Source organism: Acomys russatus, chromosome 6 (assembly GCF_903995435.1).
Source record: "Acomys russatus chromosome 6, mAcoRus1.1, whole genome shotgun sequence".
NCBI lineage: Eukaryota > Metazoa > Chordata > Mammalia > Rodentia > Muridae > Acomys > Acomys russatus.
In genome coordinates this window covers 19387146-19413971 of record NC_067142.1, presented here as the reverse complement: position 1 = coordinate 19413971, position 26826 = coordinate 19387146, and the positions used below count along the sequence as shown (strand labels likewise).

The window sequence follows — 26826 nt, the reverse complement described above, 5'->3', positions numbered from 1 at the left end:
GATTAAAGGTGTGGGCTACCACGCCCGGCTTCGTTTTCTTTTTAAAACAGAGTTTCAATGTAGTCCGGGCTGGCCTGGCACTCATCAAATAGACCAGGCTGGCCTAGAACTCACCAGATGATTCTCTTGATTCCGCTTCCCAAGTGCTGGGATTAAACATGCACCACCATGCCAGCTGCCCCCTGTGTTGTCTTATTTTTAATTAATGAACAAATGAATCAGTTTTCATACACATGCCTTCGGGATAGGAATAAGTGTTGGACAAATACAGCAGGTACCTCCTCTTAGACTACAGATTTTTTGTTTGGTTTCATCTCTCCCTATCTCCCAGCCCCCAGACTAGGTTTCTCTATTTTAGCTCTGGCTGCCCAGGAACTCATTCTGTAGACCACACTGGCCTCGAACTCACAAAGATCTGCCTGCTTCTGTCTCCCAAGGGCCGGGCTTAAAGGCGTGCGTCCCCACCGACTAGTCTTATAAGAATACCCAGTTTATATGAATATCCAGTTTCTTATTCCCCATAGGCCCCACCTGGCATTGCCAGCTTAAATTCAATCCCAGGAAGCTGATTTCCGGGGCGGCACCGTTGCCCCTTTAAGAGCGGGACATCCCGCCCTCCGTGGGCGGAGCTTGGATGGGGCTTTAAGGGGCGTGCCCGCGGGCGGCCGGGGTCCTCCGGGGATTAACGCAGGGTGGGCTCGCGCCTGGCGCCGCCATTTCTTGGCGTCTCAGGAGATCTGTTCTGCTCTCGGGCTCTTCGGTTAGGCGTTTCGCCCCAACGGCCGCGCGCGCCAGTCGCCGTGGTCTCCGACGGCACACGGTCTTCGCCGCGCCGCTCCCCCTCCCCGGTACAGGTAAGAGAGTGGCCCTGGGTGTCCAGTTCGCTCTGCTCAGGGATCGGAGCGCTCAACCGCGCCGGCGGGGCGGCCGGGCTCCCCGGGCGCCGCCGCGGGCTGGGAGGGGAGTGGCGGCGGCGGCCAATGGGGCTGGGCGCTGAGTTTCGGGCGATACCGCGCAGTGGCCGCCGAGAGCCGAGCGCGTTGCTGGGGTCCCGCGCGTCGTGGGAGAAACTCAGGTCACGCCTGACCTCCGTGTAGCCGAGGGGTTAGGGCGAGGTCTCCTCCCGTGTCAGCCCGTCAGGACCGTGGGCAGACGGGCACCGGGCAGGACCGGCGAGCGAGCTCGCGACCCGGTGAAACTTGGGAATCCTGTGAGGCAGGTGCGTTGCAAGGAACCGCCAAGGCCGAGGGCGCTCCCCGCCCCCACGCGTGGCGCGCCTCGGGTAATGCTGGGTCGTCCGGTGGGTAGAAGATAATTATATTATGTCCGTCTTTGTGGTTAATGTAGTCTCCTGGCTTCGGCTTTCAAGAGCGAGAAGACTCGCGTCCCCGAAGTTGTTTGGCAATAGTTTAACATTACTAGTAGTATTTTCTTCTTAAGAATCAGAGACAAGCCCACCAGTAAGTTCTTAATGTAATTTACAACTGCGCTAACCCCAGTTGCAGCATAAGCTGAGGCTGAGCAGCACGTATGGCAGTGCGTTACATGTATGTGTCTCTCTGAACACTTCAGGATAGTTCTCTTTCTCCCCAAACCCACTCCATCTTTTTTTTTTTTTCCCCCTCCTCCTTCTTTTCTCTCGATACTGGGAACACGACCCGAATTCTGGAGCGTGCCGAGCTGAACTAAATCATCAAACATGTCTTTTTGTTTTGGTAGGACAACTTGTTTGGGAAGCGATGTGTATAATTTTTCTGCGGTTAGTTTCTCAGTTACATTTTCTTTTGCGGGAGTGGCTGGGATGAAAGATACTGATAACTTTGGGACAATTTCTATAGTTTTCTTTAAAAAAAAAAAAAAAAAAAATCAATGGCTTGGCCCGAGATGCCCCTTAGTGGTAAAGCATGTTGGATGCCCAGGGTTCAATCCCCAGTAATGTGTGGATTTGAGGTGCGGGGGGGGGGGGGGGGGGGGGGGGCGGGGGCAAAGCAGCATTGGTTGAAAAGGAAACGTAGTCATTGTTGAAAACTCAGAAAATATATGTATTAGAAAACTCGTAACTCCCAACCCTCTATTTTTAGTTGTTTTTAGAGACAGTGTCTCTATGCAGCCCACCGCTATCTTGGAATTTACTAGTCTATCGCCCCAGATTGGCTTGGAACCTACAATTCTGCTTCTGCCTTCCACGGGCTGAATTTCTTTTCAAATCTTTTAGGATTTGCTCCTTTATATAGTGCTATTTTCAAATGTATTCTTTATTCTATCGGGTTAGTTTTTTATTGATTGTCTAGTATGTTGTATCATGGCAACCTTGCCATGAAAGTAGTTTGATCGTCCATCACAGTAAACAAGTCAGGCTAGGTCCCTGTCTTTGTTGGGCTAGGGGTGGCAGAGGAGGCTAGACAGTTAAAAAAAAAAAAAAAGCCAATTAAACATTTAATTACAGTTTATTTCAATGTTATAAAGAAAAGCCTGCAAACTAACAAGGTCATCTAGTCTCAGGATCTGAAAGCGCTTTTCTGAGGAAATAGCATTTCATGTGTAAATATACAGCTGACTGTCTGACGAGGGGCAGAATTGGAGATGGAGTGGACAGAGATTATCCCAGGAACCACTCATGAAGAAAGTTCTGGAACTAGAAGGACATTTCAGCCCAGCAAAGCACTAGAGCAGAGAGAGCAAGCTGCTGGAGGCCCAGGCGGAGGAGCCTGGGCTGTTAAAGATTTAAAAGGCAATCAGGTTTGTGGAGGCCAATAACCACTGATCCCCCAGCTACTGCACTGAGCAGGATTGAGGGCAGATGGCATGAGGGAACAGAGATACGGGCACACTTTAAAATAATTTTTTTTCTAACCCTCAATCTTTGTTTAAATATTTAAAAACTTAAGCAATACATATTCTTATGATGTCTGGATTAGTTTTCTACAGAGAGAGCCTTCCTTAAATCATTTGCATTTTGTAGTTTCTATGTACATGTTTATGAATGGATATAGATTATATCTCAGAGTGGAATATTCTCAATTTTCTATTAATTTGATTTTTTACCTATTTTTCTATTAATTTTCACAGGTTTGGTTTGTTTAAGACAAGGTTCACTATGTAGCCTTGGCTGGCCTGGAACTGTATGTACACACACAGACACACACACACTGATTTATGTGTCTGAGTACATATGTGTGAGCATGCGTGTGGATGTCAGTGACAACCCACAAGAACTGGTTCTCTGGCCACCATCAGCCTTTCAAACACTAGAGACTACAGTCATGCAGGGACAGGCCACTTTTCTGGACTTTGCGCAGTGCTAGAGGTCTAATTCAACCTTTGAACCTGTTAGGTGCACCCCACATCTATCTTCTTGTTTTACTTTTTTGGTTTGTTTGTTTGTTTGTGATAGTGTCTCATGTTGCCTGGCTTGGCCTAGAACTTGCTATGTGGCCAGGCGTGATCTTGATCTTCCTGCTTCCAGCTCCCCAGTGCTGGGATTTCAGTGTGTGCTGCCGTGATGCTTGGTTTCTATCTTATTTTTTAGTTTAGATTTTCTTAGCTGCTATTGAATTCTTTGTTTTAACCACGGAGTGGGGGTGGATATACATGCACACCAATTCCGGAGTAGGTTCCCTCCCACTTTTATGTGAGTTTTGGGAATCAAGTTTAGGCCACTCAGCCATCTTACTAGCTATCTTTTTTGTGTGTTGTTGTTTTGTTTTGTTTTGTTTTGAGACAGGCTCTCTACATGTAGCTCAGGCTAGCCTGGAATTGGCAAGTACACAGATAGACAAGGTTGGTCTAGAACTCAGAACTCTCCTGACTTGGCCTTCCAAATGCTAGAATTATTTATGAGGCTTCCTTATTAGTTTCATTCGGGATGTCCTTTTTCATGGGCCCCATTTTCTTCCGTTGAGTTGTTTATCTAGTTAATTTGTTTGTTTTTGCATTCTGGGCATCTAACATAGGGCCATATGTATAGTCGGCCAGGACTGTGTCACCAAGCTGTGTCTCTGTAGAGATTGTAATAACTTTGTTAAACTACAATTTTATCCTTTAAGATGTCTTTTTAGAAATTGTTTAGAAGTCCTTTACCCTATTGTTCTATGTCATTCAAGTACTTTCTCGATGTTTTGCTGGAAACCTATATTTTATTTAATGCTGTCAGGCTGCTATGAAAAGAACTTGCTGTTCTTTACAATATTGGGTTTTATTACTGTTCAAAAAGATACTTTTCTTTAATTAGATAATTTACACTAGAGGATTTTTTACAGGATAACATGAAAGTCGAAAAAGCAGTTTGATAGTATCTTAGGAAATATAAAATTATAGTGAATTTTGAACATTTTTAAAAGACTTCTGTGATAAAAGAAATTAGGCATATAAAAAAACAAGGAAAATAAAGATTATGCTCTTGAGTTGCTTACAGTAAAGAGTACAAGAGTAATCATCTGATTATAATAAAGGATTCAGTGGCAGTGTGATCATGATGACTAACACATATCAGGATGTTTCTCTGTGCCTATGATGGAGCTGAGCTAAAAGGAAGAAATAGAAGTTAATTAAAATAGAGCATTAGAAGACCGGAGTCCACAGGGAGAGGAGACTGAGGGCCTATTTAAAAACCACCCATCTGGAGAAAGCCATCCCAAGTTTTAGTTATTTCCTTGGGTTAAAATATGTAGTGCACATTGTAAGGTATTGTTATAAAATGTACTTGGTAGTCCTCAATTCATGGCAGACCGATAGCCACATCTAGTTGAAATGGGGTCATTTAGTTTGGAGGTTTAAAAAAGAAAACAGCACTGCCTGGACTTGTGCCGCCTCCTCTCCCAGGCAGCTGCCTTAACGTGCTCCGAGCTGTCTGATGAACTGCCCTGTGGTGACAGAACCGCTCTCCTCACCGTGGCCGGTGTCTGCTGGTGGGTGCTGCAGAGCTGTGGCAGAATCCTGAGAACCTAAGCTGTTTGCTGTGGAGGGAGCCCCTTTGAATAGAGTGGCTGGTTTTCCTTTTCTACACTTTCCCCCTGGAATTAATAATTGTCTTTATGTGTACATAGTTAATGTTTACTTTATTCAGAGTCTCTTAGCTTTAAAACTAAAGACCCTAGTTTATGAAGGAACTGGGTGTATATGGCATTTGCATTCTGTGTGTTTACGTTCTTGTATTTAGTGCTTTCACTTATAATTACAATATTTGAAATACTAGTAGCTATTTTGACTATTAACTTTAATGTTCCTAGTAGAACATTAAGCAGTAAAGCTTGGTTTAAATTTATATTTGCTGAAGTATGTAGTTATTTGTATTTTGAATGTTCAGTTTAGAAAAACAAAACTCAGAGTGGGCCTCAGCAGTGTCTGGCACTGTTGGGTAATGTCTGGGGAGGGATATTCAGCCTCCTCAGGTACCACTTACCGATCCAAACCACTGATGAACGTCAGGGATGATTGCTGTCAGCTCTTTGTACAGTAAGACTGTAAGTTCAAAACGTTACATACAAGCAGTGCTTTATCTTAACATGTGTTTTTAAAATGTATGTTAAAATCTAGCTTTAAAGACTAAGAAAGGAGGGCTGGAGAGATGGCTCAGAGGTTATGAGAATTGCTTGCTCTTCCAAAGGTTCTGAGTTCAATTCCCAGCAACCACATAGTGGTTCACAACCATCTATAATGAGGTCTACATGGTATACATGAAGGCAAAACACTGTGCAGTTAATTAATAAATAAATCTTTAAAAAAAGACTAAGAAATGAAAATTGAATATATCATATACAACATTTTGAAATAATGTATCAAAGTAACATCTTTCAGGTTTCTCCGATTAACATCTATAGGCCTTTACTAAATACCACCATTAATTTGACTACAAGTTGTTGGGCCTTTTCCTTGCTGTCACTCACCACTGGTTTTGTAATGGCAGAAATGCTGAGCTTCCTGCGAAGAACACTTGGTCGCCGGTCTATGCGCAAACATGCTGAAAAGGAGCGACTGCGAGAGGCACAGCGCGCTGCCACACACATTCCTGCAGCTGGAGATGCCAAGTCCATTATCACGTGCAGGGTGTCCCTTCTGGACGGTACAGATGTTAGTGTGGACCTTCCGGTGAGTAGGCCTTCCTCATCTGCCAGTTGTGTGTGAGATCACTACTGTCTGTGCTTCCCGGGGGTTAGGTGAGGCAGGGTGAGTATGAGTCAGGCACTGGAGCATTCACGAACATGGACTAGTAAGTGTAGGCCAACAGGACCTGGAATTAATGCCAGTTGCAGGACACAGCGAATGATAGGGCAGCAATTGGTATGAATTAACTCTGTTCACGTCTGCATGCACACACTTCCGTGTTTATAGACAGGGTCACACTGCAGCTCAGGGTGGCCTTGTATTTGTGGTCATTCTGCCTCAGCTGCCGAGTGTGGGAGTATAGGTGTGTGTGCTGCCATGCCAGGTTTGAGTTTCAGAACTGTTCACAGATACCAAAGCTCATGTGTCTTTTGCTGTTTCAAAGAGTGCACAAAACTACAAATCATGTGATTTTGACATGTGTCATTGGCCATTTCTTTGTGTATGCAGTCCCTATAGACATTTTACTGAAATGTCTTTTCAGTTTGAAAAGTCTATTTGAAATGAAAATTGATAGCTCTGTGTGGCTCTGGTATGTAGTTGAATAAATTCTAAAAGGCCTCAAATGCAGTAGTTTAAACTGAAGAATTGATTGCATGGTTTGCTCAGGTTCAGGTTTTCTTCTTGTTGTTGGTTTTAATTAATTTTATTTGTATGTTTGTTTGTGTAGAGGCAGGGTCTCAGTATGCATCCCAGGCTTTTAGGAAACTCCTGCCTCAGCCGCCTACCACACCCAGCTCTCTAGAAGTGTTTGCAAGTCCTTGTTGGGTGTGTGCTGTCCACACGTACATTGCACTGCACATTTTTAGAGTTTCTGATTCTGTAAACTTCAAGGCATCTAGGTTTTCTTCCTCTAAGGGCTTGTTGAGGGCTCGTGAGCTATTCCAACATGAGATCCTTAGCAAGGGGAGTCTAAATATTTAGCTTTATTTGATCAGAATCTTGAAGAGTTTTGTGTATTAGCCCATTAAAATAGTATTAGCTGTGTAGTGAAAAGCCTGAGATTGTTGTGTGAGAGCCTGGAAATTTTTCTCTTAGCTACTATTTGAAGTCTGAAGTCTCAGGGTTGTTGATGGTGGGCTGATACTGAGAGGGTTTAAGGAGAAGGCTTTTTAAAGGGCAGTCTGTGTTGGAGGAGAAAGGTGATCGGCTCTAGGACCAGGAGGCAGGAAGTCTTTAGAGACTGTGTAACATGGCGATGCCTTGGTCAGGTTCTAGACATGTTAGGAAACAACTGCAGTGGCACAGCCACAGTTTCAGATTTGACCTCTTAGAACAAAAACCATTTTTAAAAAGCTTTAGATTTATTTATCTTTGCATGTTTGAGTGTTTTGCCTCCATTTGTGATTAGTTGACTCATCACAGGGGTACCAAGACTATTCAGAAGAATAGGGGTTTTTCTTTCCCCTAATAAATGATGATACCTACACACAAAAGAATAAAGTTGAGCCCTTTCCTCATACTACATATAAAAGTTAAAATAAATCAAAGACATAAACATAAGAATTAAAACTGTAAAATCTTTAGGAGAATATGTAGGAATATTTTCTTACATAATGACATTAATATAATGAGTAATGAAAAAAGAAAAATCAGACAGATTGGACTTAATCAGAATTAAAACTGTGTGCCCTTCAGAGGGTACTACTTAGAAAGGTAAAAGACTGAAGCCAGACATGGTGGCCCATGCCTTTAATCCCAGCATTTAAGGAGGCAGAGGCAGAGAGATCTCAGTGAGTCCAAGGTCACACTGGTCTACAGTGCAAGTCCAGGATAGCCAAGGCTACACAGAGAAACCCTGTATCAAAAAACAAACAAAAAAGGTTAAAGACTGTACAACATAGTAATAGAAAATACTTCAAAATTATATATCTGATAAAAAATTTGTATCTAGAATATGTAAAGAACTGTTGCAAACCAATTAAAAAGACAACTCAATTTAAAAATAAGCAAAAGATCTAAGTAGAAATTGTTTAGTTAGAGGACATACAAAATAGATGAGAGCAAATCTATGAGAATTCAGAGTCAGGCGGGTCATAGTTTAGTGGCCAAGTAGAGGCCCTGACTTTTAAGTCCTAACATGGAAAACCAGAAAGCAAACCACAACAAAATACTTCTTCACACTCAAGTAAGAAGGTTCAAAAGTAGTAATAGTGAGCATTGGTGAATGTGGAGAAACCAGGGTTCTCTAACCCTGAGAGTAGGCAATGGAAACGGCTGCTTTGGAAACAGTCCTATAGCTACTCAAAAGATAGAGCAGTGTTACTTGTGAGTGTTTCCACTTTTCAACATGTATTCAAGAGAATAAAACTGCTTGTGTAAAAGGTTCACAGCAGCTTTCCCCCACTTCCACTTCCCCACCACCCACCCCTTGGTTTTTCAAGGCAAGGTTTCTCTGTGTAGTCTCCAGTCTGTTTCTTTCCTCCATGCCACCAAAGACTGTCATGACCTCCCTCCTGTATTTATTTTGTTTTCACTAAGCTGGCAGAGCTGCGTTTATTCTTTCAGGCTCAAATTGAAACAAAACTCCTGGAGCTGTTGACAGAGCTGACAGGCTGCAGTCAGTTCTTTTATTGTAAAAATAACATTTGTGTCCCATTTGTTCTGTTTAACCTAGTGTTCTTGGCTAAGGAGCTTGTAGTTACTCTGACATATTATTATGAATGAAAGGTTTTAGAATATCTATGCCATTCCCAGCCAGAATGATCTAAGAAATTCTCTTTTAAACCAGGCATGGTGGTGCACTTCAGAGGTAGGTGGATCCCTGTGAGTTCGAGTCCATCCTGGTCTACAAAGTGAGTCCAGGGCAGCCAGGGCTACAGAAGAAACCCTATCTCCAAAAATAAAAAGAAATTCTCTTTTAGATGTAGAGATTTGGTTTATATGCTTTCTTTTTTTTTTTTTTTTTTAATATATTTTTATTTATTTACTATTATGGATACTGTGCTTTGTCTGCATGTATGCCTGCAGGCCAGAAGAGGACATTAGATGACATTATAGATGGCTGTGAGCCACCATGTGGTTGCTGGGAATTGAACTCAGGACCTCTAGAAGAGCAGTCAGTGCTCTTAACCTCTGAGCTATCTCTCCAGCCCTATATGCTTTCTTATCAAAGAAGGTAAAATACATAACCTTGAAAGGGCGCTTCTGTGTCCATCTTCCAGAAACCCACTCTTTCCCATGGAACACAGCTACCATATTTCAGAAGGCTGGGAATGATGCTTAGACAGGAGGAGGTCGAATGCCATGCCATTTTTAAAATGCCATGTTTGTTGTTTTGTTTGTTTATTTCGGAAACACATACAGAATGTTGATAGAATGTGAAATTAAATCTAGAAAGGTATCTTAGAATTAATGTAATGGAAGTTGGACACTTAGGTGCATTGAGAGGTAGGGAGGGTATCAAGACTTCAGTATTAGCTGGGCGTGGTGGAGCACACGTGTAATCCTAACACTCTGGGAGGCAGATGGAAGCGGAAGTCTGTGAGTTCTAGGCCAGCCTGGTCTACAAAGTGAGTCCAGGATAGCCAAGGCTACACAGAAAAACTTTGTCTCGAAAACAACAAAAAAAAGAAGAGTTAACTATTTTGTCTTCCCTTTTTGATGATGGCGCTTAGCAAAATGAGCAGAATTGTTACTTTTTAAGTTGGTCGACAGTGGTGCCAGAGAGATGGCTGGATGGTTAAGAGTATGTACTGTTAGGAAGGACCCAAGTTCGATTCTCAGCACTCACAACACACTGTAACTCCAGCACCAGAGGGATCCAGTGCTCTGGCCTCCACACGCACTCGCACTCGCATGGACATACCCACCTCACCACACACACAGCTTAAAAATAGATCTTAAAAAATTTAGGTTTGTTAGCCGTTCTGTTTTCTTTTTAAACCGTATGGTTTGAAACCGACCACTTTTGTCATGCCCAGAAAGGACTATCCCCTCCCTTCCTTCCCACCTGTGTGTGTTTGTAGATAGACTCAAATGGCCAGCTTGTGAAATAAGAACGATAGCTTGCTTGAAAATGGCTCAGTGGAAATATAAGGTGGGGAAAGTACAATTAAATAAAAAACACAGTTGATGAAACTGGAGTCACTGGACATCAAGAAGAAATTGGCAAGGTCATATTTGAGAATCTTCCCATTGGAGGAAAAGAAACATTAAAGACAATTTAGAAATGAGCAGAAGACTAAAAGAAGTGCTTTTCTCCGTAAGATTGTAAATAGGACAATGACCCTGCTAAGTCACTTACTATTCCTCTTTTTGCTGTTTCAGAAAAAAGCCAAAGGACAAGAGCTGTTTGATCAAATTATGTATCACCTGGACTTGATTGAAAGTGACTATTTCGGTTTGAGATTCATGGATTCAGCCCAAGTAGCAGTGAGTATCTTGGAGGTTCTCTTACAGCTATAGAAGTGGCAATTTCCAGATGATAAGCTAAGTGCTTGAAGGCTAAAATACACTTCATGCATTCTTTATTTTGTGTCATTCCTGTGGCCTGGAACACGCCCTCCTTATCTTACTTCACTTGCCGCTGGTTAATAGGGTCTTGCTCCGCGGCCTGCGCCTGAGCCTGAGGACCATAGCTTGGTATCACCATACTTGGCTGCTCCTTGCTTTACAGTCACCTGAAATACTTTTTTTTTTAAAGATCTGGCCCTGACCTGAATTATAAAAGCAACATTTTTGAAGATGGGGTCTAGATGGTTATGAACCACTGTGCAATAGAAAGAATGCAAACACTGGAGTTCTGTGTGCCCTTAAACAAATGGATGTTAAATTCTAATTTGTAACGTTAGTAGACAAGCATGTCTCTAAGATCTCTAGATCTATGATTCTATGTCTATAAAAACTATTGCTTTTGCTTTTCAGATAAGAAAACAGAGAGTTGGAAACTAAAGAACTGAGTGTTGTTTGGGATTTCACTGAGGTGTGTTTGAAAGAAAGTAGATGGTAGGGTTGAGGGATAAGTGCTTATCCTCAACTAAGCATCAACTTTGTTAAGTATTAGTTGCAGTACTTATTTTTTAATAATTGGGATTGGATCTTTTGAAAGCAGATTGGTTGGTTTTTGGTTTTTTGTTTGTTTTGTTTTTGTTTTTGGAAAGTTTTTTTAAAAATAATATTTATCTTCTTTGTGTGTGTGTTGAGGGGGATTTTCTACATGTGTGTCTTAAGTCAGAAAAGGACATATGACCCCTTAGGACTGGAGTTAAAGATGGTGGCGAGTCACCATGTAGGAGGCTGGAGAGATGGCTCAACAGGTGAGAGGAGAGCACTGGCTGGCTGCTCTTCCAGAGGACCCACCTTCAATTCCTAGCCCTACATGTGTAACTCCAATCCCAGGGAATCTGACACCCGCTTCTAGCCTCTGTGAGTGCTGCACACATTTGGTTCACAGACATACATTAAGGCAAACACTCATACATAAAAATAAATAGAATCGGGGCTGGAGAGATGGCTCAGTGGTTAAGATCACTGGCTACTCATCCAAAGGACCCAGGTTCAATTCCCAGCACCCACATGGCATCTCACAACTGTCTGTAACTCCAATTCCCAGAGGACCTGACACTATCACATGCATTCAAGCAGGCAGACCACCAGTGTACACAAAACAAAAATAGATCATTAAAATAAATAAAATCTCAAAAAAAATTATATATCCAAACTCATTATGTAACTGAGCTAGCCTTGAGTTGCTGCTCCTGCCTCTTGCTCTGAAGTGCTGAGATTACAAGGGTGTGCTACCTGCCCTGGTTGCCATTTTCCCTCCCTATGTAGTTAATTGTTAACAGCTTCTCTGAGACTGTTCCCCATCAAACTATTTATAAATAAATTGATTCCTGTTGTATCCAGTGTGCTGTTACTGTCATCGGTTTTGATGCTCACATTTCCCCAAGTTTGACCAAATGGGAGCTGATTCAAATGCCTTCATGGTCATGTAACAGGAATGTGTCACTCTTTGTGCTTTAAGTTACTTTCTGCTCAAGAAAATGTTCTGGGTTTATCTGGTATTTCCATCTCAGTCCTGGATTCAGCAAGTTGTTTAGTGAGCTTTGTGAGACTTGAGAGCATAAGTTCACAGTTTTTCTATATAGAAGTATTTAGTGGATGCCATGCAACAGCTATTAAATCCAATTTGAGTCTTATACTATGAAGGATATTGTTTCCATCTGCCCATATTTATAGTCAGAGTTCTCACCTACAGGTAGGCCTAGCAATATTCCTTAACTTAAGAGAGGGTGTATCTGAATCAGTCTATTGTCGATTGAAAATGCTGTAAGAGCCAGGTGTGGTGGCGCACACCTGTAATCCCAGCACTCAGGAGGCAGAAGCAGGCAGATCTCTTTGAGTTCTACAAAGAATCCAGGACAGCCAGGGCTACACAGAGAAACCTGTCTCAGAAAAAAGGAAAAGAAAAGAAAAGAAAATGCTATGAGTTCAAAAAGCATGTATCTAGTGAATATCATAGCTGTGCACTGCAGTTACTGGTAGAGGTCTTGGTTGTTGATCACATGGTAAACAGTCCTGGGTCTTACTGGACGCTGTGACTCACTGCCACTGTCTCATCACAAAAGATAATGCTACTTGTATCATTAGTTTGAAAAAAGATAAAAGAATGGTTTCTGTTAAATGCGTGTTCCTTTCATGGTATTGTAAACCTAAAATATTGTGGAGGTCTCACTATACCTGGTCAGTCACTCCCTTTCACCTGGGCAAATGCTGACTATATTTAAGGCACTGCACTATTCCTGGACTGTTTTATTTGGAGGTAGAGCTCATGAAACTGTGGTGTTTGCTTATCTTATACACCGTAGCACAATGCTATGTACAACTCCTTTGAAGTGGTCTACTCTGGAGACAAGGGATGATTGCAGAGCAGAGAGAAGGCATGCTTGAGGAAAACAGTTTATTTGAGCTAGGACAGACATAGCATTTTTATGTCAAAATGAGACCACTTTGAGACATCGAGATACATTTTTCATACTATAAAGTTTGCCAGTTTATATTACGTGATTTGTTTTTCCATACATTCGGATTTGTACAAGTATCATCATTTATCTCAGAACGTGCTGTCATTTTAAAAAAATATATTTTATTAATTTATTCATATTACATCTCAATTGTTATCCCATCCCTTGTATCCTCCCATTCCTCCCTCCCTCCCCCCCATTTCCCCCCTACTCCCCTCCCCTATGACTGTGACTAAAGGGGACCTCCTCCCCCTGTATATGCTCATAGGGTATCAAGTCTTATCTTGGTAGCCTGCTACCCTTCCTCTGAGTGCCACCAGGCCTCTCCATCAAGAAGACATCATGCCATCGTTCCTTAAAGGAACCTGGATATGTTACCAGTCTGTCCTCATTGATTCTCTCCGACGCTACTCTGACAAGTACTATGTTTCTATCCTGTTGATTTGCTTATTTTCGATATTTTATATACGTGGTCATCTTCTTGAAGCCTTTCTTGTCAAAAATGTTTTCAAACTTAATATTTATTATATGTAAATTTTCAGTATTGGATGCCTTCCTGTAGCTGAATAGGAAGGAACCTACCACATTTTGCTTATTCGGCAATTGATGAACATTTTGTTTGGTTTTATTTGACTTATGGATGATGCTCTGGATATCTTTGTACTTCAGAAAGTTTCAGTCCTCGGGGTTATGCACCTAGAAAGGAACAGGGTGATCTGGCAACTGATGACATTTTATAGAGTCCTTAAGCTTTTCTATGCAGATGCCCCAGTCTGCATCCCTGCTAGGGAAGCCTGAGTTGCAGTGTTTCACAGTGGCTACACTGCATGGCTTGCCCGCAGCAGTGTAGAAGAAGGGTTTCTTTCTTCCCCACCTCCCTTGTCCTCAGCGCTTGTTACTTTTTGTTTTCTTGATGATAGCAATCCTGACTGGGCTGAGAAGAGATCTCACTTGTAGCTTTGATATGTCTTTTCCTGATGTGCCTAAAAAGGTTGGCTTTTCAATTGTTTATTGGCCAGCTGTATTTCTTCAGTTGAAAAGTGGGTTTTCAGTCTATTTGCCCATTTATTGTACAGTTTGTATTCTCTCCGGTGTTTAAATCTTCTCTGTTCTAGATACTGATCCTCTTCAAGACGGATAGCTGGCAAGATTCCCTCCTGTCCTGTGCACTGTCTCCTGACTCTGCTGATAGTTTCTTTCACTTTTGAGGAATTTTAAGTTTTATGGTGTGTGTGCACGCGCGCACGACTTGGAACATGTATCGCATTCAGAGGACAATGTGGGGAATTGGTTCTTACCCTCCACCTTGTTGAGGTAGCATCTCTTGTTTCTGTAACTGCATGGCAGGCATACCTAGGGCTAGTTGGCTTTTAAGTTTCCAGCAGATTTTCTTGTCCCCACCTCCCATTTCCCCCAAAGAAGTGCTAGCAATACAGATACACACTCCTGCATTGTTTGTTTGGTTGTTTGGTTGGTGGTTTTTTGTTTATTTTTTATCTCTGTTTCAGGCCTCAAACTCAGATCCTCAGTTTTGTATAGCAAGCACTTTTATCTACTGAGCCGTCTCCCCAGCCTGTGTGTGGTCTCTGCAGTGTGTCGTTACGTACTGAGAGGTCTGCAGATCCATGCTCATCAAGGATTGTGGCAATACTGTCTTTATAGCAGAGAGTTCAGAAGCATTCCTTCCCTTTCTATTTGGAGTAACACTTTAAAAACATTGATGTTGGTTATCTTTAAAGGTAACAATAAGCAGTGAGTGTGTCTGGTCTTGGGCTTTACTTAGTTTGGAGTTTCGTTATTATATCTTCATTATTGTTTTTAAGATTTATTTTTACTTGATGTGTATAGGTGGTTTGCTTGAATATAGGCGTGTGTATTGCATGTGTGCATTGCCTATGAGATCCCCTGTAACTAGTTATAACTGCTGAGCCGTCTCTCCAGCCTGTCAATATTTTTCTTGTTAAGTCTCTTAGTTTAATTTTGGTAAGTCACCTGTCGAGGAGTTTATTCTTTTTTTTCCCCAATTTACAAGTTTTCATAATGGTTCATCATAATAATCTGGACTTCCATAGTATTTCTTGTAATTTCTTTGCTTGTGGTTTTTTAATTTTTATTTTGGTTTTTATTATTATTATTATTCAAAGAGCCATCTCTGTTATGTTAATATTGTATATTATTTTGATTACTATTTCATTAATCTCAGCTCTTGTTTGTATTATATATTTCCACCTTCTGAGTTTAGGTTTGGCTTTCTTGTTTTTGCTTTTTTTTTAGACTTTAAGGTGTACCATTAGGTCAGTGATCTCTGATTTCTTACAGCATTGGCTGTCATGGAGCTCACAGAGATCTGCTTATCTCTGCCTCCCAAAAGCTGGGATTAAAGGTGTGTGCCATCACTTCCTGGCTCTTAAACATTTTTTAAAAGATTTATTTATTTCATTTTATGTATATGAGTGCCTGCATTTATATATGTGCACCACATATATGCCTGGGGCCCGTGGAGTCCAGAAATGGGCAACAGATCCACTGGAACTGGAGTTACCTTCTATGGGTGCTGGGAACTGAAGTGTAGTCCTGAGGGAGCAGGAAACTGAGTTAATACTTGAGCCATAGCTCTAGCTCCAGTATATGTACTTTATTACTTTTCGTGTTGCTGTGACAAAAATACCTTAGAAAAGCACCTTATGGAAGAGCTGTACTTCTTCTGACATCTGCAGCAGGTACCAGGCTTGCACATGGAGTACATACATATATGCAAGATAAAAGCCCAGAATAAAAAGAGTAAATAAATATATTGTTGGTTTTTTTTAATTAAGCGTGAACTTAGAGCCGGGCATGGTGGCGCACGCCTTTAATCCCAGCACTCGGGAGGCAGAGGCAGGCGGATCACTGTGATTTCGAGGCCAGCCTGGTCTACAAAGTGAGTCTAGAATGGCCAAGGCTACACAGAGAAACCCTGTCTCGAAAAAAAAAAAAAAAACAAAAAACAAAAAAAAAAAAACAAAAAAAGAGTGAACTTAGATCACTACATATTAGCCATGAATTTGACATTTTAAATAATTGTAACAAAGATACCTTAAATATTTTGTGATGGCTGCTCTAAGTCTTCTTTTGAAATGAGGGCTGTAAACGCTAAGGAAAGCAGTTGCTCAGGAAGAGTGTTAGCATCTAGACAAAACACTCTTTTTATTCGATTACAAATCCTGCTTTCTTAGCATATGTCTTTTAAAGGTTTCTAAAATAGTTTAAAATGTTAAAAATGCCTCTGCTCACAGAGCTATTTCTTGGAGGGGCTGTTTTGAAAGATAGTTAGCATTTTTTTGCTTTAAGCTCTTTGCCCTCTGAGTCTTAGTGGTGCCTTTCTTCAGTTTCTCAGAAGAGCTGTGTGCACACTGTTTGGCTGGCGGGCCTGGAGTGAGGGGGTGTGTGTTGATGTTTCAGAAGCCTCCTAGGTGATTCTTAGGTTAGTTATGGCTGTTATGTTTGTGATTGTATCTTTTTTTTTTAAGGCACGTGAGTCAGTTGTTCTTCCGTAACCAACTGCTGGGGGTGAAAGGACACACAGCTTTCTGCATTTTTAAAGACTATCTTACGTTTACCAACTAAACTTTAAAAATAGGAAGGCAGAGGGAATTTGTTTTCTTTTTAAGATATAAACTGTTCAGTTTTACATTAAGCACCCAAGAATCGGTATCTGCGTGCTCTCCAGCTTTATCTTCTTAGCAGTTTAAACACGGGAAGAACACCAGCGTCTGCCTGTCTCTGAGCTTCCCAGTCCCTGGTCATGGAATGTGGAGGAGATGAAAGAAAACAGACTTGAGAATAGGCAAACATGAGCTCAGACCTAACTCATAAGAATGGTGACCCAGGACTCCCCCAGCTCCTAAATTGCACTTTAAAGTGTGTTTGTTTGGGTTGTCCTACTGCAGTGAAGAAACAAGAGTCCAGAGAGAAGACTGAATTCACTGCTGGACTACCCCATCGCTACGGGATCACTTTGTGTTTAGTGGCAGGACGTGGGCAAGAGTAAAGAAGTGTAAGCGTGAGATAGTCTGTCGGTGTTTGTGTGTGTGTGTTTGCCTACACGTGATAGGCATGTGGAACTCAAGTACAGCTTGGGGGAGTCTGTTCTGTCTTCCTCTGTGGCCCCAGAGATCTGAGTCATCAAACTGGGCCCTAAGTGCCCTCCCTGGCTGAGCCATCTTTTGTTGTTGTTTTGTTTTTCAAGGCAGAGTTGCTCTGTTAGACAGAGCCCCGGCTGTCCTGAACTCTCTTTATAGACCAGGCTGGCTGAGCTCCTCCTGCCTTTGCCTCTGCCTCTTTAGTGTTGGAATTAAAGGTGCCACCATGCCTGGCTCTGCTGGGCAATCTTAATGGTCCTGAAACTAGTCTTGAATAGATCCAACCAGGAAGAGATTCCTTAGAGCTGGGTGTGATTTTAGTAAGTGTGCTGTTTCCTTCTCATATCTCCTCAAAATTTGTAAGTAATTGGCCAAGTATGGTAGTGTGCTCCTGTCATCCTAGCACTTGGGAGGCAATGGCAGGTGGGTCTCTAAGATCTAGGCCAGCCTGGTCTACATAATAATCCAGGACTGTTTGTTGGCTGTGTGCTCTTTAAGTATGTGTGTGTGTGTGATGCATGTGTGCAGATGCTCATGAAGGCCAGAAGAGGGCATTGGATCCCTGGAGCTGCAGGCAACCGGTGAGCTGCCGGACATGGGTGCTGGGAGCTGAACTCAGCTTCTCTGAAAGAGAAGCAACTGCTCGTAACTGCTGAGACATCATCACCCTAGCCCTTGCGTTTTAATATTACTCCCTCTAAAAACATGGAGATATTATCTATATCAAATATTATAATAAAGGATTCTTACTCTTTGCAACAAATTGTATTCATTGAAGAGTAAGTTGGAAATAATAAGAAAGCAGAAGAAAGTCATTAGTAATCTTGTCTTAAATTTTTTTGCAGTTTTATTTTTCTTTTATGTGTATGAGCATTTTACCTGCATTTTATCTGTGGGCCACATGTTTATGGTGCCTGTAAAGGCCAGAGGAAGAAGTCATATCCTATAGAACTGGATTTGCATATGGGTATGAGCCACTTGGTAGGTGCTGGGACTCCAATCCAGGTCTTCTGGAAGAGCAGCAGCCAGTGATCTTAACCCCTGAGTCACTCTCCAGCCCCTCGCCAGTCATCTCAGTCTAAAAGCATATGCATCTTATACATACACATTTGTGCACTTTGATGAAACAATTTATAATACTTTACACTGTGTCTTTTAAAATACAGCATTATGGACAGGCACACCTTTAATCTTTAAGAAGGAAGAGGCAGAAATTCAAGGACAGGCAGGGCTACATAGACTTAGGGTTTCAACCATCCCCACACCCCCACATCTCCCCCAAAATAGCAATATCTGTTTCTTTCATTTTTAATGGCTATATTATGATTTTGTCATATTTAAATATGTGGGTTTCATTTTTGTTTGTTGAGACAGGGTTTCTCTGTGTGATGGTCCTGGCCGTCCTGGACTCTCTTTGTAGAATAGGCTGGCCTCGAACTCACAGAGATCTGCCTGCCTCTGCCTCTGGAGTGCTGGGATTAAAGGAGTGCGCCGTATTTAAACATTTTAACCAGTCCATTATTGGATGGTTGTCTTGTATTTTTCTTATGGAATTGCTTGTAGGAAAATCTGTGAGTTAGACATGAGTTCTTGCGGCATTAATCTTCCCTGCTTGTAAAGGATGCTGCCTGGAGCAGCGTGCTCTTGTGTACTCAGTGCCACTGCAATAGGGTTCCCTGAGACAGCACCCAGGTTGCCAGCCATCAGGTTTGGGGGTTATTTTTTTATTTTTTTCCCCCCAACTACAGTAGTTTCATAATTTGAAAAAATATTCATTTTTTAAAACCTTTCAGGCTCTTTGAACAAGTGCTGAATAGTCCCTGTTTTGCAGTGTTCAGGTAACATTCTCTGCTTGGTGTTAGGTTCTGCTGGTGAATCATATAAGGGAATAGGGAAGCTTTGCTATTTGTCTAAATGCTGTCTGTTTATGTACATAGTTTTAGAGTTATTGGCAAGCCCTTTACAGCTGAGCTGTATCTCCAGCCCTTTTTTCTCTCACATTCTCAAGAGAGCCATTTATTTGGGAACTGGGGAAACTTAAGGGTATAATTTAAGCTGTAAGAGCCTCCTCTTTAAAATTCAGTCCCTTTTGGTTTTTCCTATATGAAATACTCCATTGTGGTTGTCAGCAAAGCTGTAATAAGCAGTGACTCTTGTTAAACATTAAAGTTATGCCATTTGCATGCACACTCAACTTTATTTTTCTATTTACAGCATTGGTTGGATGGTACAAAAAGCATCAAAAAGCAAGTAAAAAGTAAGTGTTGGGAAATGATCTGTGAAAACTGCAAATAAAACATACCAAAAACAGCAATTTCCTAATAGGAAGGTCATCTGCTATGTTTCCTTACCGACTGCTTTTGCAGGATGGGCTACAGGGCTATGTCAGTCAAGACTCACGATGCAGCTAGGCTGGCCTTATGCTCAAAAGCCTTCCCCAGACTCCTGAGTGTGTTCTTCTGTGCCTGGCTAGCATGCCTGCTTTTAAACTTCATTTCATTGCAACACACCAACCCAGTGCCCAGTTTATATGGGTTTAACATTAATCTAGACTCAAGAGTCTTATATTTGAGTTTATAGAAAAAATATTGGCAGCTTACAGATTTTATTGAATTCTTAAGTCCAATGCCCTAACCACTCGGCCATCCTGGTGCAGGCTGGATTGAATTCTTATGAAACATTTGACTTCTCTTTAGGTGATTACTTAGATTAAAGTTTTTTATTTGTTTGCTTGTTCGTTGCTTGGTTTGAGGGTAAGTGCTGGGATTAAAGGAGTGCACCACCACCGCCTAGCTGTGTTGAAGTTTTGTTGGGCTTTTTTTTTTTTTTTTGGTGGATGGGTGGATAGGTAGTTTGAGGGATTCTAATGGGCTCTAGGAAACATTTTAAGACCTTAAAACTTTAAGACCTTCTCCTCTTTTCTTTCTGGAGATTCATGATACAGACTAGGCACAGTCAACTGGAGTAAGAAATAAATGGTAGATTTACTGTGTCCCCTATGTCTGTATAGTCACTAACATAGCCTGTGTTAAGCACCAGAGACTTGCCACTCGTTTTTCTTAAATTTATTTATTTTAGGTATATGAGTGCTCTGCCTGCTTGCATATGTGTGACCCATGTTGTGCCTAGGGCCCTCGTAGGTCAGAAGAGGGCATTGGATCCCCGGGAGCTGGAGTTAAGGATGATTGTGAAGCAAATGGGTGCTGGGACTCAAAGCCAGGGTCTGTGCAAGAGCAGCGCCTGCTCTTAGCCACTGAGCCCTCTCCAGCGCTTCCCTTAATTTCTTCTTTTTATTTTATTTTATTTTTTGATTCCTTGCTTGAGCATTGTTTTCTCTTTTTTTTTTTTTTTTTTTTAATCTTGTTACATCTCAATGGTTATCCCATCGCTTGTATCCTCCCATTCCTCCCTTCCTCCCTCCTATTTTCCCCTTACTCCCCTCCCCTATGACTGTGACTGAGGGGGACTTCCTCCCCCTTTATATGCTCATAGGAAGAATGAAACAGTGCTGGAGAGATGGCTCAGCAGTTAAGAGCACATGCTGGTCTTGTAGAAGACCCACAGTGAGTTCCTCACCCCAGCCCTGCATTGATGGCTCACAGCTGCTTGTAAATCCAACTCCAGGAGATCTGATGCTTTCTTCTGGAGTCTGGGCACCCTCATTCACACATGCAGTTAACCCCCCTTCTTCCACCCCCCCACAATTAAAAAATTCAAGCCTTAAGAATAATGAAATTATGTAATTCACATAAGACGGAGTATTATTAACTTGGCAGAACTTGGGGAAATACCAGTGTCTAGTCCCCCACAGACCAGTTTGTCACTATAGGGTCAGATTTCAGGACAGTTTAATTGTTGTCTTTATAAAATATTAGGACAGGGTTGCTGAGAACATAGCAGCTAAGAGCCACTGGGCTGAATTTAAAAGTAGGATGCTTGGTCTTGAGCAATTATTCATGTTGACGGTCCTCAGTGTTCACTAGATCTACAGCTTGGCAGGTTTTCTAGGCCGTTTGATTGCACCACTAAGATTATGCATTTGACCCTGAACTGTCAGAATTAATGCATGACAGACAAATGTGGTAATGCCTTGTTGTGCTTGGTATACTTTAAAACTCTTTGTGTCAAATTTCAGTCTATGTTCTACTTTGAAGTAATGCTACAATAGTCTGTTCTTTTCTTTTATACTTTAGTAATTTTCAGCAAAGTATCTGTCTGAAAATCATTAGTAAATTAATAAAAATGAAAGCTCTTTTCTTTTTCAATGGCAGTTGGTTCACCCTATTGTCTTCATCTTCGGGTTAAGTTTTATTCCTCGGAACCAAACAATCTTCGTGAGGAGCTAACCCGGTAAGACCACTCACTATTAAGGATTGTGTCAGGGTGCTAAGACTTTTAGAAGACCGCTTTCAGGACTCCTTGAGCCTATCAGTAAGTTCTCTGATGAGCTTTTTTCTAGAACAAGATGTTTAAGATGTCATATTCTAGCCAGGCAAGATAGCCCATCCTAGCATTCAGGAAACTAAGGCAGGAGGATTACTGTGAGTTCAAGGCTAGTCTGGACCCCAAAGTGAATTTCAGGCAAGCCCAAGCTACAATGTGAGACCTTGTCTTAAAATATTAAAAATAGGCCAGGCGTGGTGGCGTACGCCTTTAATCCCAGCACTTGGGAGGCAGAGGCAGGTGGATTGCTGTGAGTTCGAGGCCAGCCTGGTCTACAAAGTGAGTCCAGGACAGCCAAGGCTACACAGAGAAACCCGATCTCAAAAAAAAAAAAAAAACAAACAAACAAATTTAAAAATAACTAAAATAGAGCGTATGGTTCTTTTATTTGTAGATTTTCATGCATCCAGCAGGGATGACTAGTGATTCAGCTCATAGGGCTTTAAACAGAACTGATAATGTTGTAATAAATTACAAGCTTATGCTTCTTGACACTCACTGTAATCTGTCTTTTGTTACTGATGTCATTGAAATGCCATTGATTAATGACAATGTTAGATACTGATTTTTTGTAATTTGAATAAAGTTTTAGGATACATCCGTTTCTCTGTGTTACCCTGCCTGTTTATTGCATATGCATTGCTTCTTGGTGAAGAAGCCAGGTTGTTAAAGAACACAGTGTCCATTAAGTGAAGGAGCTGAGCTGCTAGAGTATCTTTGGAAGGAGTTCCCGGCCAGTGAGGCTGCTGCTGCTCTCCTACAGCCCTCGTACAGGTTAAGCTGCACCCTAGGGCTAATTACACACTGCCCTTCCGACACTGTCTGCAGGCTGCTCGGCTCTGCTCTGCTATCTGGCCTCTCTTCTCTTAACCTTCAGACATGCTTCCTTTCTTCCTCCTATCAGTGCCCTTTTTATCTGTATTGTTTTTCCCTTACACGGTTTTTGCAGTGTAATTCTATAATTAAGAATGTTCCTTTAGGCAGGCAGTGGTGGTGCACACCTTTAATCCTAGCCCTCCAGAGGTAGAGGCAGAGGCAGGTAGATCTCTGAGTTCAAAGCCAGCTTGGTCTGTAGAGCAAGTACCTGGACAGCTGGGCCTACACGGAGAGACCCTGTCTTGAAAAAAACAATTAAAAAGAAAGAATGTTCTCTCTGGGTGTAGTTGTGTGTACCTTTCATCCAAGCACTTTGGAGGCAGAGGCAGGAGGATCTCTGAATTGCTGGCCATCCGGAACTACATAGTGAAATCCTGTCTCAAAAAAGACTGTTCTTAAGTTAAAATAAGATTTTTTTTTTTCTGTAGTGAATTGTTTTACTTAGTTAATTTGTGCCTTTTATTTTTCATAGGTATTTATTTGTTCTTCAGTTAAAACAAGATATTCTCAGTGGAAAGTGAGTATTAAATTATTTAGTACGTAACTGCAAAATTCTTGAGTAGTAGAAAAATAATTTAGAAGATGAGTTCAGTGCAGGACTAGCGAGATGATGATGGACCTGACCTTGCATGCACCCACAGCAGCCACATGCGACCCAGGGGCAGTGTGAGCTTCTGCGGCCCCCGTGCTGCAGCCAAAACAGTGAGCTCCAGGGTCAGGAAGAAACACTGTCTCCAAAACAGTAAAATGGAAAGGAACAAAGGAAGATTGTTGATACGACCCGAGGACCTCCACATAGACACATGGGCAAGCAGTGCACTTGCACACAAGTGAACACAGATAAGTTCAGAGTTGTGTAAAATGCTGAGGATGCAATATACATATTGTTGTTATTCATCTTACAACTAAGATTATGAATTGACTTAGTAAATTTATATTTTGACCTCAGATTGGAGTGTCCCTTTGATACAGCAGTTCAGTTGGCAGCTTATAATCTACAAGGTAAGTGGTTCTTGTGTTTGATTATTAAGGCTGAAGCATAATTCTTTTGTGTGATATCTGTTTAAGGAATTTTTAAAAATCAGATGACAGGCCAGAAAAGATATAGCACTGTTTCTGTGTAAAACTGTACCAGTATCCAGCTCTTGACTTCAACGTGGTTTTAAAATACCTCTTTAAAAATTACTGTCTTCATACCTTTTCCTCTCAAGCTTTCGCTCAATCGCTTTCTTTCTTTCTCTCTCCTCTCTCTCTCTCTCTCCCCCTCCCTCCTTTTCCCTCTTTTTCTTTCTTCTCCACTTTTTCAAGAAGAGGTTTCTCTGTGTAGCCTTGCCTGTCCTGGACTTGCTTTGTAGAACAGGCTGTCCTCAAACTCAGCGATCCACCTGCCTCTACCTCCGTGAGTGCTGGCAGTATAGACATGCACCGCCATGCCCAGCTGCTCTGTTTATTTTTTAAGTGTATAGACATGTTGTCTGCAGCTAAGTCTATACACCCTGTTTGTGCCTGCTGCCCATGGAGGGCAGAAGAGGACTTTTATTTCCTGGAACTAGAGTTGCAGGCAGTTGGAAGCTGCGCGTGGGTGCTGAGAATCAAGCCCTGGTTGCAGTGCTCCTAGCTGCTAAGGCCCTGTTCATTTTCATCTGTAGTATTTTAAAACAGTTTGCAGCCTACCTGATAATTGAATGAATGCTCAGACTGGGCCTTTAACTTACTTGTTTTCCATAAAGAGAATACAGTAACATAAGAGTAAATTGTTCCTTCGGTCTTCTTAAAAATGAATTGATGAAGAACCAAAACATACTTAGACAAATCAGGCCAGTATATATTTAAAAGCTCCTGTTGGTCACTTTAAAATATTCTTTGTAAATGGAAAACGTAACCAAATGCTTAAATTGCTTAATTTTTTCCTAATAGTTGATATTTTAAAGGAAAACTGTAATTTGAGTCCTTGTCCATTCATTGAAAGGAAACACTTTTCTGGAATGTGTGTGTGTGTGTCTGTGTGTGTGTGTGTCTGTGTGTGTGTGTGTGTACGTGTGTGTGTGTGTTAGCTAGAGTTATATGTAACGATGCTCAAGACTTCAGGTTTTTGCCTTCTTAGGGTTGTACATTTGTCCCCATCATTCTAAAATCAGTAGTGTTTGTCACTGTGTAAATAATAAAACTATATTTGCATGCTTTACAGTAACTTTAATATTTTTGCTTATTTTGTGTATCCATTATTAAAGCATATTTTCCTGGTAATGAGTTTTTTTTTTTTGTTTTGGTTTGTTTTGGTTTTTGGTTTTTCAAGACAGGGTTTCCCTGTGCAGCCTTGGCTGTCCTGGGCTCGCTTTGTGGACCAGGCTGCCTTTGAACTCACAGTGAACCACCTGCCTCTGCTGGGATTAAAGGCGTGCACTGCCACACCTGGCGGTAATGAGAATTTTTATCCACTTGATTTTTTTCACTATTATAATCTGTCTCCAAATTAAAAACATGTTTTCTATCAGCATAATGAGTGGGAGACATTAATTTGAAAATGCTATCTGCATTCTGTTTGTTCCTGACAACCAAAATATATCCTTAAAAATAGAGTTTACATGGGACTGGTAGGGAACTTAGTGAGTGAGGACTCTTGATCTGCAGACATAAAAATACCAGTACGTGGCACCCATATAACAATCTGGCAATGTCTCCTAGAATTTTGGAGCTGAGAAAGGCAGAACCCCGAACTTGATAGCCATCCAAAATGGTGAGACACCTGGACTTAAGGTTACAAGTCAGAAAACAATAGATATGTGCTCTCAATAGACCTTACACACCACACACACACACACACACACACACACACAAATAGGGTTTATAAAAATATTTTGTGTATTTTAATACATTTGACCCACTAATGCTCAGAGCACTAGTCTAGAGTGGATAGGAACTCCAAATGAATGGTTACCATATTATTATTATGGCAAAATAATTTCTTCATGTTTTTCTTCCTCAATTCTTTTAGTATTAATATTTTACATTATAGTAAGTAATCTTGTAATCTTGTAATATGCTATAATTGTCCATTTTAGGTGTTTCTTTTTTTTAATAGATAGCAGCTAGTTGTCTTTGAAGAATTAAGGTCAAGCCAAGCATTGTGGCGCATTCCTGTAATCCCAGCACTTAGGGGGAGGAAGAGCCAAGTGGCCAGCCTGGTCTATAAAGTGAGTCCAGGACAGCAAAGGCTATGCAGAAAGACCCTGTCTTGAAAAACCAAAAGGAAAGAAAAGAATTAAGGTCAAATATTCTTTTTCCCCATGGAAATACAAAAATTTATGCAAAAGCTAAGCATTAGTATATGATTAAATTAGGAGGAAGGTGTAATTAAAAATACCCCACCCACAGTAAATGTGATCTATATTGTCTTGCTCTTCTATTGCCATGACAAAGTACCATGACCAAGGCAACTTATAAAAAAGAGCATTTAATCTGCCACTCATAGTTCCGGAAGGTTAGGTTAGAGTGTATGACAGTCATGGCAGGGAGCTTGGCAACAGGCAGGCAAGCATGGCACTCAAGCAATAGCTGAGAGCTCACACTAATCCACAAGTAGGAGGCAGAGAGAGGGCTGACTGGGAATGGCATGGGAATTTTAGACCTCAAAGCCTGCCCCCATTAACACACCCCCTCCCAACAAAGCTACCTCCTAATCCTTCCCAAACAGTTCCGCCAAGTTTGGACCGAGCATTCAAGATGTAGGAGCCTATGGGGGCTAGTCTCATTGGAACCACTGCAGATATATACAAACCAAGCCCTAGGTCTAAACTAGACTTATTAGCGGGAAATGGTCCAAGCATTGTGAATGGCTGGTAGCTTAAGAAAGAATTCTACTAACCTCTCAATCTTTGTTTACGAAATGCATTTTTTAAAAAAGTGTTCTCTTAGCATCATTAGCACGGCATAACTGTGTTAACTTGTTTTGTAGCTGAACTTGGCGACTATGATCTTGCTGAACATAGTCCTGAGCTTGTGTCTGAGTTCAGGTTTGTGCCCATTCAGACTGAAGAGATGGAACTGGCTATTTTTGAGAAATGGAAGGAATACAGGTAGCTCATCATTTAATCACACTTTTAAACACTACTGCCATCGTTTTACATTTATTTTCTTTTGTTTCTATCTTTCGTTTTTAAAAACTCTCTTTATGCTTATTATCTTATAATTATTATACTTAAATTTTCAGAGGTCAGACACCAGCACAAGCTGAAACCAATTATCTGAATAAAGCCAAATGGCTAGAAATGTATGGTGTTGATATGCATGTGGTCAAGGTAAGCTCTGTGTTGTGG

The 26826-nt window shown here is 41.4% G+C and overlaps 1 protein-coding gene across 3 annotated transcripts in view; it reads left to right on the top strand.

The window, feature by feature from the left end:
* Positions 1–1000: 1000 nt before the first annotated feature.
* Epb41l5 (erythrocyte membrane protein band 4.1 like 5) overlaps positions 1001–26826 on the top strand; it is a 98019-nt gene continuing 72193 nt past the window's right edge. The window contains exons 1-9 of one of the 3 annotated variants that reach the window (XM_051147260.1): positions 1001–1219; positions 5906–6087; positions 10372–10476; positions 19406–19448; positions 21463–21541; positions 22983–23027; positions 23460–23512; positions 26466–26586; positions 26721–26808. In XM_051147260.1, the coding sequence (XP_051003217.1) occupies positions 5908–6087; positions 10372–10476; positions 19406–19448; positions 21463–21541; positions 22983–23027; positions 23460–23512; positions 26466–26586; positions 26721–26808 (714 nt within the window). In that variant the 5' untranslated portion in view covers positions 1001–1219; positions 5906–5907. Of the gene's footprint in view, positions 1283–5905; positions 6088–10371; positions 10477–19405; positions 19449–21462; positions 21542–22982; positions 23028–23459; positions 23513–26465; positions 26587–26720; positions 26809–26826 lie in introns of all 3 variants that reach the window. The other 2 variants (XM_051147261.1, XM_051147262.1) reach the window with 2 other exon arrangements.